This window comes from Synchiropus splendidus, chromosome 11 (assembly GCF_027744825.2).
Source record: "Synchiropus splendidus isolate RoL2022-P1 chromosome 11, RoL_Sspl_1.0, whole genome shotgun sequence".
NCBI classification, from domain to species: Eukaryota; Metazoa; Chordata; class Actinopteri; order Syngnathiformes; family Callionymidae; genus Synchiropus; species Synchiropus splendidus.
Genome location: NC_071344.1, coordinates 6,307,346 through 6,322,500, shown reverse-complemented (window position 1 = coordinate 6,322,500; position 15,155 = coordinate 6,307,346). Strand labels below are relative to the sequence as shown.

The 15,155-nt window shown below is 44.6% G+C and overlaps 1 protein-coding gene across 2 annotated transcripts in view; it reads left to right on the top strand.

Annotated features, from left to right (window-relative positions):
* The window catches only part of LOC128767385 (A disintegrin and metalloproteinase with thrombospondin motifs 2-like), a 90,867-nt gene that overhangs the window by 817 nt on the left and 74,895 nt on the right, over positions 1 to 15,155 (top strand). For both annotated transcript variants that reach the window (XM_053879404.1, XM_053879405.1), the window contains exon 2: positions 962 to 1,383. In XM_053879404.1, the coding sequence (XP_053735379.1) occupies positions 962 to 1,383 (422 nt within the window). The remainder of the gene's footprint in view (positions 1 to 961; positions 1,384 to 15,155) is intronic.

Sequence of the window (15,155 nt, the reverse complement as noted above, 5' to 3'; positions counted from 1 at the left end):
CTTCATAAATGGCAGATGAGAGCGGGACGAGTGCGATCGCGCCGAGGGCAGGTGAGGACCAGGAGGGGACGGAAAAGGTGTGACCCCGTGCTGCGAGGTGGCTCCATCGCACGCTGCCAGTTTTACGCGCGGCGTAACCTCTCCTCACAATGTGCGCGTTTCGGACTTATTTGTGCTTGCATAGACGGTGAGATAGCAGCAGGAGATGTCCGCAAATAGCACCCAGATCTGGCGCTGTTGACGCTGTGTGAAGGGCACAGAAGGTGTCAGGAGCTGACTGCTGAGGCGAGCACGCACCGGGTCGCCGCTGGGTTCATCATGGGTGGGGCTCTACCTTTCTGTGTGTGGCTCGTTCGATACCTCGTGTTTGATGTTGCACCCTCAACACGTGCCACTTCGTTGGCTGTCTTGATGCCTCCTCTGGGGCCCACGAGGGTTTTTCAGAAACCCACTTCTTAACATTAGATTTGCGGTCGGTAAAACCTGCCTGCAAAATGCCGCTCTTAACCACCCAAACAACCTCAGCTTCTTATTTGTTTTGTCACAAAATACAGCAGTGAAGTCAAATTTAGCTTTCCATGTTAAAACACCAGATTTACACATCAAGTTTCCCACCAATTTCCTGTGTAAATAATATTGGTTGGCATGTATAAGGGACTTCCATCTTTTAGGACAGAAAAACTATGAGTTATTTGCTATATTCTATAACAAGTGGCAGCTTTAAAAGTCATCATACAGTCCTCACAAGAAGGTCAATACCGTTCCCACCTTTAGCTCACCTGAAAACACGTGAGTTTCAGTATTAAAGTGTGCAAGGGTCAGATGTTAAGGTCTGGCTCATTGACATTGTGTGGATGAGGCCGATTTTTGTCTTCTCGTGTCCAGCACAAAGCATATACCAGTGCAAATGTAGTCAATGCTGTGTGTGAAGAAACATAATTCCCACCTCTGCCGTCCCCAGACTCCCTGCAGCACGTCCTGGGGGAGTATGGACTGGTGAGGCCTGTGAGTGTGGACGCAGAGGGCCGCTTCCTGTCACACGCCGTCTCGGCAGGACGCGTGGCAGGGGGAGGGCAGCCCCGTAGGCGCCAGAAGAGGGAGGTAGGCAACGGCGATGACCAGTGGGAGGAGCCAAACAATCGCCACAAAGAGCCAGTGGCCCGCCAAGAAAGGCTTTACTACAACGTCACCATCTTCGGCCGGGAGTTCCACCTGCGTCTTCGCCACAACGCCAGGCTGGTGGCCCCCGGAGCCAAGATGGAGTGGCGTGACGACAGCGACGACGTCCGGTTCTCAGAGTCCCTGCATGACGGTTGTTTGTTTGTGGGCGACATCACTGACACACCTGGCGCCACTGTGGCCATCAGCAACTGTGACGGCTTGGTGAGTGGAAGTTTGCTTTGCACCTTTGCTGACTGGGGTTTAATATGCCTCTACTGGTTGGTCTCATCACTCGTAACATTATGACCGTTTCCCTGGTGTGTATGCTATGTGGTGTCCTTGTCAAGGGGCAAACAAGGACGAGCTAAGACTCTTCCAGAGGGTTGTTTAAAGGGTTCACATCCTGGTAATCGCAGGTTGTTGCGTAACTCACCAAAAACCATTCTCCTGTCCACTGCTGAAAGTGGCCACCATGGTCCGGGTCAGGACCGGCAGCAACTTTAATCATGCGAATCTGACCAAATGGTCAACACAGTGTTTAGGTGTCTGCTCAGCGCGAAGCTAGCCGGCGGCTACTCAGCGCTGCTGCCTGCTCCGACCTGTCATTCCCCGACCTTTTGGCAATTTTTCAGAAAACATCACTGTCAAAGTGTCACAGGGCGGTGATAACAGATGAGAGTGACTAAGTGGCTAGTTTAACACATTTGTTAGGACAGAAAATTACATTCCATTTTGGGCTCTTTTGAAGCTGAAATCACCTTTTTTCTTGTTTTTCTAAACCTGAACCTGGGCTAAACTTGCCATCATGATATCAAAATGAGAGACACAAAGAGCTGTTGTCGGCCTGCTGCTGAGATCCAGGGCCCAGTGAGCCTGCAGTCAGACGCCACCACTGGACCTACAGAGTCCCACCTGTGGAAACACCTGGAATTATCAACATTTTTTACTGATGAATTAATAGCAAACTGTATAAATAACAAGTGTTGGCAATATTTAAGCACAGTTAAAAAGTGATACAGTACTAAAAAGAATGTGCCATATGATTAAAATAAATAAATAAATAAATAAATAAATAAATATATATATATATATATATATATATATATATATATAAAGGGGTAATGTCACAGGATTTGACAGGTGATTTGCTGCAGTTGTTGCATGACAAAAGCATCCTCATGTAACCAGTGCGTGGGAAGCAGAAACAGCTGTAAAACCCGTTGCAAAACTGAAAAGAATTATTTAAAAAAAGTTCAGCAGTGAGCCTCCTTCATCTCATCTGACCTTGCCAAACTTCAAAGCCATGCATCCTCTGGGTTGAATTCAAAACAACTCCAAAATAAAATACATTTCATAAAAGCAGGAAAATCTCTTCTTATGAATCTGTTTTATGCTCGATTTTGCACTTGTCTGATGCAGCAAGTTGGTGGTAATTGAAACCAACTGTTGCCACATCGCCTTGTAGAAAACAAAAATAGCGGCCAAATGCTGCTTAACTATTTGGTTGAGTTAGCCAAGCGCAGCTTCACAGAACATCCTGCCGCTTTTCCAACTAGTTTTGCTCTTTAATATTTCACTTTAAATGCACTTTTGTTGTCGTTTATTTATTTTCAGTTTTGTTATTTTAATTACATGTAATAGAGTCAATGACAAGAAGAACAAACACACGATGAGGGCAGGATAAGCGGAGTACTATTTAGGGGAAATAGATAGGGGGAAATTGCAATGAAAGGGAAGCATTTCCCTCAGTAGGAAGCGTTCATTAGTGGCAACTGGATCTGTTTATGGTTAAGGACACAGGGGAGTGAGTTAGCAGCTGAGCGAGCCGGCAGCCAGCCAGCACAACAAGGTCCTGACGTGTCTGTTCAGCGTGACACCAGCCAGTGGCTCCTCGCTCCGGCCTGTCACTCCACACCACTCTGGCAATTTTTAAGGAAACGTCACTGTCTTTTAACAGTTGGTTTAAATCACACAATGAGGATGTTACTTACAGAAGTAAAGCAGCTGTCGTTCACTCTATCATAGGTCACAACGCTGCGGTAACTTGTGTTTGAATTTCACTCACCATTTCCAAAATACCTGGCGTATTACTCCTCCGTTAGAAACGTTCCTAACCTGTTCCCGTCAACCCAGTAGAGGCACGAAAATCTTGTTACTGCTTTATTTGCGTCTCATCCTGCCAAGAACCTTGTTGGCCGCCAGTCAAGGTGTGTAGCAGAGAGCAAAGAAAGGACAGGATGAGAAACACAGAGAAAATGGGACCAGAGAACAGGAGCAGAGCAGAGAGTCGTACTTGTGGTTCGAGGATTCTAGTGTGTTGCACGTGTCGCCTTGACCAGGATTCAGTTTAAAGTATTTAAAGTTGCTCCAAGTTTTTGAATTCAATTTGGATGTCAAGTTTATCAATCTATGGATATGCTGCAGCATTTCCTCTCCATGTAAACGTTCGCCGAGGTTTAAGTGAGCGCTGGTGTTTTCTTGAATTAAACACGTTTAAAACTACGACCATGAAAAAAAAGGCTTCCAGTATCTTCCAGAGTCGTTTCTCTTCAGTGCAGCTGGAGCGAGTTATAAATCAGCTGATCAAAGATGGTGTTCTCATCTGGGCAGAGGCACAGATGGATCTCATCAAATGAAATGTGTGAACTGCTTCGTGTTAAAAGGACAATTAAATTCCACGTTCCTTTGAGGACACCCATGCTGTGATGTTCCAGTTGCCTTTTTACAGTCAAATATGAACGTCAACATCAACACATAGTGTTTTGAGCGGTCGTCTGTGTTGTAAAAAGTAGAACCGTCGGCACCTGATAGAGGGCAAGTGTGGCATGAGAGCCAGCCACCGTCCTCAACTGGGAAAGAGTTGACAGCCTTGTGATGCCCTGGTGAAACGCGATATACAGTAGCGAGGACGCACCGTAGCAGGTATCAAGTGCTGTTATGAGCGCGTACTCGACTGCGAAATAGTATCGTGCAGGTATGTAGTGTGGGTGTTTTTTCCACTGTTGTGTAGTGTGCGTTGCTTCACTTCGTCGTTGTTGTGGTTTGAGGCGTCATTGTGGTTGTCGGCTTGCTTCCATGCTGTAAATAAAACACTCAAAAGTGACTCTGGTTGCATCAAATATTGCGCAGTAATGGCCAGTAAGGTGATCGCTGCCACTTGAAGTTTGACTGAGGGCCTCTCCTTGGCCTGACATGCTGTATTTGCTCAGAGATGTGGAGGCTTTGAGCTATGCTGGCCTGGTTTTCTCTGCATGTGGGTGAGGTCAGAGCGTTTGTGTCTTCCGAGGAATGTCAAGCTTTTGCCTTCACTCCGTCCAGCAGACACTCTGTAGTGTGAAATCAAAGGGGTATAGCATAGTGGCCGAGGAACAATTCCATCATTGTCTGATGCTGACTCAGTTAAGTGTACAGACTGTACTCATGCTGTCGGAGAACAACCATTGGGTTTCTGCCAGTACATTGCAGGACCGATGGCCCGTCGGACTTCAGTCGAGTGCCTGCTGGGCCTTGGTATCAGGACTTATTAATGTGCCATACAATGAAAGGAGCGCTTTGTTAAACATGGACCAACGAGAGCTGCCACTAAATGTTAACATGACTTTCCCATCTCAGTCTTTGGAAACATCCCATCTTCAGTCACACAGTTAGGTGGCACTTTCACTGGAATTGGTCGACCACTGATGGAAATAAAGTCATTTATGAGCATTTGCGTCAGTTTATATGACTGAAGAGAGTATCGTGGATGTCAGCGAGTGTGTGTCTGATGTTGAAATGACACGAGTGAATGGAAGCTAACTTGTCAAGTATGGGTTGAAGTGTTTGACTACATTTGGATGAGAAGCTTTTAAGGAGAAGGGGAATGTGCCAGATGAAATCCAGCGATTCTCAAGAGTTAGAATCCTTCGTGCTGCTGGCAAGCAAATCTGGCTTCGAACTGAAGTAGTCACACTTCTTTATTCTTCATTCTTTCCGCAACTGATGATTTTGTTCTTCGTCCAGCTTTTCTCTGGGTGCAGTGCTGAAGGTTTGTGGGTGTCAGTGACCACCGCCGGGTATGCGTGTCCCATTAATTATGTCATTAAACGTGGCGGTGGGTCGATGAGCCGGTGACCACAAAGCTCCTGTAATCATTTATGATCGTGCCGGAACCTCTCTTTCACCTGATGACTGCCTCCAGGAAATGCACGGCCAGAGGTGCGTCGCAGGCGACGGATTCGTCATCGCCCGGGATGAGATGTGAACGAGCTGGATGTTTCCACTATAGACGGAGATGAAAATGATCTGCGGGTCGGTCGCTTACAAGGTGGTGATAATTTACGTAGTGTTGTCTGAAACGTCTCAAAACGGTTTCCAAAGTGGGAGCTCTCAGCGACGCTGCCGGGTAAACGCTCCCCCAGAAAAAGGCTGCCTTCCTCATGCCTATGTGCTGTATTCATCATCAACGTAGAATGTGGCGACACAACCTCGGCATATGCGACAACTAGCGATAACTTATCGTACACCATATACCGCCAAACACAATCTCCACGATGACAATTCTGCATCTCACGATGAATTCAATGAACACACGTGACACACTCGCTGCGTTGGACACATGAACATGAGGAGACCGTGATGGCGCGCCTCGCTCTCCAGCTCCGCGGCGTTTGACATCCGACACCGGCGTGTGACAGTTGTGGAGAGTGTGGTAGACTTTGGTTCACGATCGTAGTTTTAAACCTATTTTTAATACAGGAACCTTTGATAATGACACTGGTCGACTGTGAGTCTCTGGATCCCTGTTTATTTTATGAGATGCAGTGGTCCTCATAGGTTCTGTGATGCAGTCGTCTGCCTTGGTTCACATCAACACATGCAGGCCTCCCGCTGCACTGGCGCCTCAGCCAAACACCCTGGTGAAAATAGTTGGATATTGGACAGAGCTCCGCTCCGGTATTGGCGGCGGCGTCCTCTTCCGCGTCCCCATCGCAGACACACTCTCAGAGGCAGCGCTAATGCTACACCTCGGCATCAGTGAGGGACCATCAACAAATTCCAGCGGTCAAAGTATGAGTGAAATCTTCAATAAGGCAATGAAAAACAAGCATTTTAAGAGAGAGAATTGTGAAAAGGTTTTTCCTCACACAAGACAAAGGACTGACACTTTGTATCATGATTTGGAGAATAGAATATGACTAAATGATCATTTATTCACATGATTTCTAATATTTCTTCAATAGCATCTGGGAAATGTGTCCAGACTGGTTCGTAGTTAAAGTCAACTGTTAAGAGACATGAGATACAGCAAGACAGACGGCTCAATTTAACCCCTAAATAAAGCTGGCAGAGCAGCGTGTCAGACGCACCAGAGACGTGAAACATTGAATTTCTCATCTCTGCACTTGGTTAACTCTTATATTTAAACATAATCAAATAATGATGTTGACACAAACTCCACTAATAATTTTCATCATGAAACAGTTTCAAGAGAGACTGTCGTGTCCAACATATGGAATAGAAGGAAAATATATTTATAGTGATTTATAGTGATATTCCAACATTGATCGCGATAACTTTTTTTGTGCATATCGCCCATCCCTAGCTACAACACAACCATATGCATGTCTGCACTGCACTTTGGTGGTGTGTTAAACACGTTATATTTCAGTCCTCCATATACAATGCATTTGGCAGAATTGACGATAAACTCTACCTTACGTTACCTTACAGTAGCAGCTACATCAGGCTTCATATTTGCAACCTGGCTTGTTTGTTTTGGCGCTTAAAGGGTTAATTATAAACCACTTCATTTTAACATATTTAGGTGAACAGAAAAAGTTTAAATAGTCCTATGTTGGCATGTAGCTTAAGTGAGGCGATCACACAGGCTCCTGCTCATCATTTTCAATGTGTAGTGTAACATACATGTGTGATTTGTGTATCAGCAGCACAGTCTTAGCTGCGATAAACACTGACATGATGTTGAAAAAGGCAGCTGTAATAATCCGCTTGGACAGAGAGTATTGAATGGACAGGCATTGTGTGGTGCGAAGAGGCGTGTTGAGCTCGACAACATCAGCTTAACATGTTAATCCCTCTGCAATAAAGCAAAAGGAAGTGCAATATATGTGGCATAATATGGCGAAACCATATTATGCCACCATATTATGTATATATATATTATATATATATTATGAAACCATATTTCTGATCAGGCATGACATGACAAATAATATTTTCTCTTGTGCACATCAGAGCGTGTCACAAGTCTTTAAGGTCTGAGATAATGAGTGGCTTCTGATGAATAGCAGTGCAGCCTTCGGTTACTGTGGGAACACAAGGTCACGCAGGGTCTGTGGCGCGATTGGCTTGTGAACAGCCCCGGCTCCACCTGGGCGAGGAAGCAGAGTCGCAGCGTAAGCACATTAGCCATCACGCTTGGTCCACTCCCAGCGTCCAGGTGGGAGAACACCTGGACCACGAGGTATTCTGTGCAGCTGTGGGAGAAAAAAACCCGCCTCAAACAGAAGTAACCGCACACAATTACCCGAGTTGTAAGAAGATGGTTTCACACATGTGACGGCACCTACTGCGGAGTGCGACGTCAGACACAAGGCAAGGCTCGACAGCTGTGAAAAAAAAAAAAGTTCACATGACAAAACCTGTGCGCACACCATTGTCCCCGCCCCATGCTTCCCTGGCTTCTTTCTGTCGCTCGCTTTGTCTGATTCCTGGCCGGCAGCAGTCGCAGCGAGCAGGAGAGCTCTCCTAATGATGGTATTAAAAAGAGTCAGGAAAATGACAGAGAAAGTGAAAGGAAAAGATCCTTGCAGTTTTTTTTCAGGGGCAAGCTTTTTCTGCACCCAACACCCACAGACTGAGCTGGAGCGAACGAGAGAAGAGACAGTGCTCTTTAGTGAGGTGTCTCTGCCTGTTTTTAGCTGCAGCTTCACTTCCTCATGTGGATCAGACTAGTGAGGTTGAGGGTTAAATTGCCAGATGTCTGTGGAGGGAAAAAATGTCTCGGTCCTGTTAAGAATGCAATTTTCACTTAGGTCTGTGTCGTATTTGCCTTATTATTTTGTGTACAATGGTGAAATAGGGCAATACAGGAGTCTCTCTATTGTCTTCAAAATAATGCTCTCATGTGGGCCAAACAGTCAATGAGACGTTGGCGACTGGGAATGTTTGTAAGTCAGAACTCAATGTCCCCAATGGTGTGTGGAAGGAAGCGGAACAAGTGTCTGCTGGATATGTCTCTTCTGATCTCTCAAATGAATATGTTCCATGTGCACCCTCATCTTTCACTTTCCTTTGCCAGCTCTATCTATCCATCCATCTATCTATGTATCTATCTATCTATCTATCTATCTATCTATCTATCTATCTATCTATCTATCTATCTATCTATCTATCTATCTATCTATCTATCTATCAACTATATATCTATCTATCTATCTATCTATCTGTCTATCTATCTATCTATCTATCTATCATCTATCTATCTATCTATCTATCTATCTATCTATCTATCTATCTATCTATCTATCTATCTATCTATCTATCTATCTATCTGTCTATCTATCTATCTATCTATCTATCTATCTATCATCTATCTATCTATCTATCTTTCATCCATTCATCGATCTATCGATCTGTCTGTCTGTCTATCTATCTATCTATCTATCATCCATTTATCTATCCAACTTTCTATCGATCTACCTATCATCCATCTATCAACTATCTATTGATCTATCTATCGAACGATCTATCGATCTATTGATCTATTGATCTATCTATCGATCTATGTATCATCCATCTATCTATCCAACTTTCTATCATCTATCTATCTATCCAACTATCAATCATCTATCTATCTATCATCATCCAACTTTCTATCATCTATCTATCTATCCAACTATCAATCATCTATCTATCTATCATCATCCATCTATCCATCCATCTATCCGTCACCCATCCATCCATCCATCCATCCATCCAGCTTGTTCAGTCTTCCCGTATAACTCTTTGTTTCATCACAACCCTTCCTCGCCTCTTTTCCATGTTGTTGTGTGTACAAACAATTTGCAGGTCAAAGTGACACACTTAAGTCCATTCACTTGTGTGCCAGTCAAAGCTTAACCAAGCGAGACCTCGCGAACAAAGGGGCCGACCCACAACATCCACAGCTCCATTAGATACAAGCGACGCCCCCCCCGCCGTCCCCGTCCCCAGCCATGCCACAGGAATGTGCTCAGTCATTACCTCCGCATTAGGAGGCAATAGAGCAGGCCCCGAGCTCCGCCGCTTCATCCATCCGTCCCGCCAGCCCCACAGTCAAGTTGCTGAGGCGTGCCGGGTCCTCCGCTGTGTTATTCTACCCCGGGTCACGGGATAAGCAGCTCTCAACTGTAATCAGCTCAAATTGAAATGATGACATCAATTACAGCGCAGTGCACTGCTGTTATTGACCCAGGCCCTCGCTGGTTGAAGAGTGGAGGGGAGATGATGCAGGCATACGCCGGCAGGAAGTGCGGGGCAGCGCGTGAATGGAGACAGACAGAGAAAGCTATCTGATGGCAGGTTCCACCCCGGAGTGTATATCCACTCAAACACACAATTATTCAATCTGGAGCTATTATCAGACAGAGAGCGAAATAGAGCGAGAGTTGAAGAGCAGGCCCATTCTGAGGAACGCTGCGCAGCGCAAAAGAGTGCTTTTACCAGAGCTGTGATTACTGCAGCTGGCTGGCTGACTGGCTGGCTCGCTCCGTGCACTTAACCAGCCCACCCCCCCATCACCCCCGTCTCCCTCGCCTCCTCTGCTCTGTCATTGACTGGCTGGGATTGTTTGAGTGGCAGTAATAACAGGGTTTACCTGAGAAAATGGAGCAGCGGAACCCCCATGATTATAGGGAAACACCTCAGTGATGTCAGCTCAGTCTAATACAGAAAGTGAGTACAAGCCAGCCTTATGAAGAGAACGTCGAATATCCGACGTGGTCGTCGCTTCGCTGTCCAAGTGCACTCGCTATTTTGACTGGACGGAGTGTGACTTTCATTCCCTGCTCAGTAGAGACGCGGCTTCTACCTATTTATAGTGCTTTACAAAATAAAAGGGTACATTTTTAAGCACCTATTTAGAACCAAAATAATAGACCCTACTGTGAGTCCGCAGGCTTGACTCCACCACCGGCGCTAGAGGTTTGGTGTAGCATGGGCTGCAGTGATTTGGAATCAGCGATTTTACGGACAGCGCCCCAAGCTGAGAAGACAAAAAAGGACATCGCCTGAGCAGGGGACGAATCAGACTCAGGTCCCCCCTGCAGTGTGAAAAGCCCCTTCTCCTAAAGCACAAGCTTCATAACTAATCTGCCGTCAAGTCACCATAATAACCTGAAACCTAAAGTTCAGAAGTCAAGTCAGTCTAGAAACGGTCAGTTCCTCTGATGTTAAATCACCAATAACAATGACCTGTCTCTAGCAGCGTCCAAATATTATTATGAGTTTGTAGTTACGTAAAAATCCAATATATGCTCTGGATCCTGTCTCCCGGGGCAGGATTTTTATCTTCTGCCTCCATTTGCAGTCATCCAACATAACCGTGGACTTTCCAGTCGATGAATACAACATGCTCTTTTATCTGAAGCCTCTGCACAAATTCAACGCAGCTCATTTTTCCTCCTCATTTTTGCAATAAATTGGTTCAGGGTCGGTCAGACAGTCTCGTCTGGTTAGTCTCCATGTTAACTAATACGACTGCCTGTGCAGTGTTTGTTGGACTGCATGACGTTAACCAGGGAAATTGGTTTAGTCTGCAATCTTATTTTTCAATTGAGAGAAAAATTGTGTAGCATAGCTTCACACCAGAAATCACAGCCGCCACTGTTTTCATTCTCTGTTTTTCTGGGTGATGGAAGCGATGTGGAAGAAAAGCAACCTGGTGTCTGAGGAGAGAGTGGGAGAGGCAGGATTAGAAATCAATGGGAAAGGTGGAGCCCGACCTGCCAATAGGTCCAGTCTCCCTGCTGTCTGGGTGTGAAAGGAAGAAGGAGGAAGGAAAGAAGCATCCCATCATCAGTCAAAAAAAATGGATTTATTTATTTTTATTTGGTCCCATCGCTGTGTGTGGGTGCTGTATCATTTCCCCCACAGCTACATTTGAATTGAATGAAGTGTGTAAACAAGCTTTTTTTTCTTTTGTGGTCTTTATTTATTTTTATTGTAACATTAGTTATAAGTTGTAATTACTTTTTAATATTTATTGGTGCAACCTTAATTTGCTGTTTTTTTGTTTTTACCTTTCATAACCATTGTCATCTTCAGTTTTTTTTATTTATTTATTTAATTATTTTTATTATTTTTTTAATTGAAAATATATTTTATAAATTGACTGAACAATACATCAGATCTTTGTGAACAGCAGCAGTCACTTCTTACCTTGGTTTCCTGAATAAAAAAGACCCTAATACATTTCAATAAACCTGATTATTTATCAGTAGCAGGAGGGAAAACAGAGGCTCTGTAGATGAAGAGGGTGTTAGTTCAGAGTAATTTGGTGTTTCCTTCCTCCCAGCTTCTTCAAATGGTTTTAAACCAGATATAATATACATAGTCAGGGAGATGTTGTTCCATCAGGAAAGACCAAACAGAATTTACCCAAGACGGCTTCACAAGAGGAAACACAAACAGACTCTGTTATGGGATGAAACGTTGGGTTCCTAACTGTGGGACATTATTCATTTTGGCAAATCAAACAATAGTCTTTACACTTTATCTCCCTTGCCGGCTTCATGTCAGGTTGAATCAGGATACAACCCCAACAAGCTGCCGTTGCTCAGCGCCGTTTCTACCTGCTAATACGTCCTGTGTGCCAAATGTATCCGCCCGAACTTCAGCGCTCCGCATGACCACAGTCCCTCAGTGGCTCAAGGATTATCAACAAGGAAATCGTGTCAAAAGATTGTGACTCCGCTCAGATTAATCCACCTCCTGCTGATGCCTTTTCTGGCGTGCTTTTGAGCAAGAGCAAGTAGAAGGGTTTTCAGGGCCAGGGTTCTATCCACCAGCCCTTTTGGAAGCCTTAAAATAAATATGGCTGGGGACGCCTGCTCTTGAGGGCTTGTACGATTCCAGTGTTGGGAGGGAGCTGTTGTGGACTCACCGGCCGATATAGCAACATCTAGTTCCTGCTGAATCTCACGGTTGCCTGTTTCTGGATCTCGACATGAGCTGTTTTACAGCACTTTTTCCCAGATTTCAAATGAACATACACTGTTTTTATCTGTAAAGCATTAGCTGCGGAATTATATTTTGGTATGAACTCTTCTGTATATGGGGGCAGCTTTGTTGTGAGGAAGATGTGGCCGAGGCTCATCTCTCTCAGCCTGCTGGAGGAGGGGGCGGTGGGGCGGGTAATTTGGTTAGGGGAGGTAACTATGAGATATGGCAGCGAGGAAGGCCGGTTTTTGACACGACCACTTGCTGCCGCTCTGCTGTGATGTATAATGGCAATTCAAGTGAGGAGACGGACCTGTGTGAACTTCTACCCACTCCCAAACACACACACACACACACACACACACACACACACAGACTGTTATCCAAATTAGATACAACTCATCTCCAAGATCCGTCTTCGGTTACCAAGCCGCCAAGCACTTGTCTTCCCTCTCAATCAGAGCAATAAATGAGAACGTAAATGGTGTGACTTTTGGCCAAATTGCGCTATATATTGTCAGCTAGTCATTTTTTTTTGCCAGCGTATCATAGATGAAGTGCCCTTTGCTGAATACGGGCTGGAAGCTGAGAGCAAAGGAAGGAGACCAAAAAGGCGCTCATTTCCTCCGAGATGATGCGGCTTTATTTCTGTTGACTTTGCTTCGGGGCCTCAGTAATTGGGGACTTGAGAGGGGCCTGCCGTCTCCCCTGTTGCAGCGATCCCCATTCTACCTCTCAGTCGAGGTGTGAATTACATTTCTGTCGGTAGTGGAAAGCTTGGCTCGCTGAAGTGAGTGGTGACAGTGTGTGTTTCAACCACGCCTCTTTGACCGTGGTGGGATTCCCATGAGATCACTTGGACGCTCACTACCCGAGGTACTTCTCATTTTCTCACTGTGTCTTGTACGTTTCACGATATATATATATACACTCCTGTGTACAAAGAAAAAAAAAACATTCTCAGCTCATTTGAAGTAAAATATATGGATAAGCCTGAGAGCAAATGAAATAAATCACTCGACCGGCACGGTAGGTCGATACAATTTCAAGATTATATATTCAGAATATATGCTTGATTTTATTCATTCTTCTCTTTGCAGAAGAGCCTCCAGGAGTAGCTGACACTTCTGGAGCGTTATTGGATTGACATATATCATTCCAGTTACCCATTTGACCTTATTCATTCAGACATATTCTTTCTCGGCAAGCCAAGTAATGTGTAGTTAGAAGAACCCTTTTATGGTTGTACAACAAAATCATTCATTTATTTCTAATGTTTTGTCTTTTACTATAAGTGCCATTTTTCCGTATTAGTACACTATTGTTTTAAAGATCTGTTAAATATTTTCCATTAAATGTTTGGGGAAAAAAACCTGTGATGTCGAAAACCCTGTATTTATATCAAGGTTTTAAAAACCTTGGCCTTATGAACCTTTCCAACACTCTCCCTCCAACACATGCTTCACCGTTTCACCTAGGAGTCTTCATCTGGTGTGTAGATTTGGGTTTCCTTTCTAGGCTTTTGCATGAAGTGCTCTGCTGTCATGTGGAGACACTGAGTTGTCTGGAGGCTGATAGTTGTGTCCCATTCATCTCAAGATTGTGTATGAAATCGTCTTGTCCAGCTAGGTCCAGCTGCAATGTTCCGAGTCCACAACAAAGGAACTGCTATTGACATCAAACACAGGGTTTTCACGACATGAGAGCTGCAACGCCATAAGAAAAATAAAGATAGATAAAGATGAAATGTCACGAGGTCAGATGTATTTAAACAAAGTGTAAACATGGAAACAAACGGACATCATGTAACGCATCATGGAGGTGGACATGAACATGACGGTTTTCTTTCTGCATGTGTTCACGGAAAAATCCCAAAAGAAACATCATAATGACTGACGCCCATTGCTCGCGAAACTCAAGTCACACATTCCGGCCGGACGTATGAAGAGATTGGAAAGAGATTTACTTCTCGTTTTTATTGTTTCCAATTGAGTAACTGTCAAAACTGTCAAACTCCTGTTTGCGTTGTTTCCCTCACCTTTTGTGAATGGCTCGGTTGTTGTGATGTCATTGCCCAACTTTTATTGTGTCGATATTATTCAGAATCAGCTCAGTCACAAAGCAGGTGGCAGCTGCATCAGAAAGTGCTACAACATAAACTATTGGTAGTTATATTCACTCTGGAATAAGGAAGTGCCGAACATAAACCAGCAAAACTATTCACCGGTTCCAGTCTCTGTCAGGGAGCTTCGCGGGGGATTTGTTCATGCCGTTGTTATTTATTATTATTATTGTTGTTGTTATTATAATGATAATAATAAACATGATATCTATAGAGTGAAAACAAATCCTTGGCTTTGTCAATAGTGGGGGGAGGCTTCGACGCATATCCGGAGAGTTGAAGTATCCAATATCTGCTCGACATGTAAATAGATTTTTCCTCTCTGCAATTCAACTCCAATCCTTGTAGGTTTCATATCAGTGCATGCTCCATGTGTACAACAGTGTTGTGTAGTTCCCCATCTATCATGGCGCACATGCATGATGGATGATTTCACCCTCCCAATAATTTTGCTTGATTTCTCTCTCTGCCTAATGGACACCAATCTGACATGTGATTCTGAAACCCAGACTGGGAAAACAATCCCCCCTTCACACATGCAGACGTCCACACACACTTATGTGGAGACGAGAGAGATTGGCGCTCGGAGCATGCCTGGGAATATTTTTTCTCAATTTGCCAGCGAGTGCTGCGGATGCACGGCTGCTGGCGGAGGCCCTCCTTTGTCATGGAA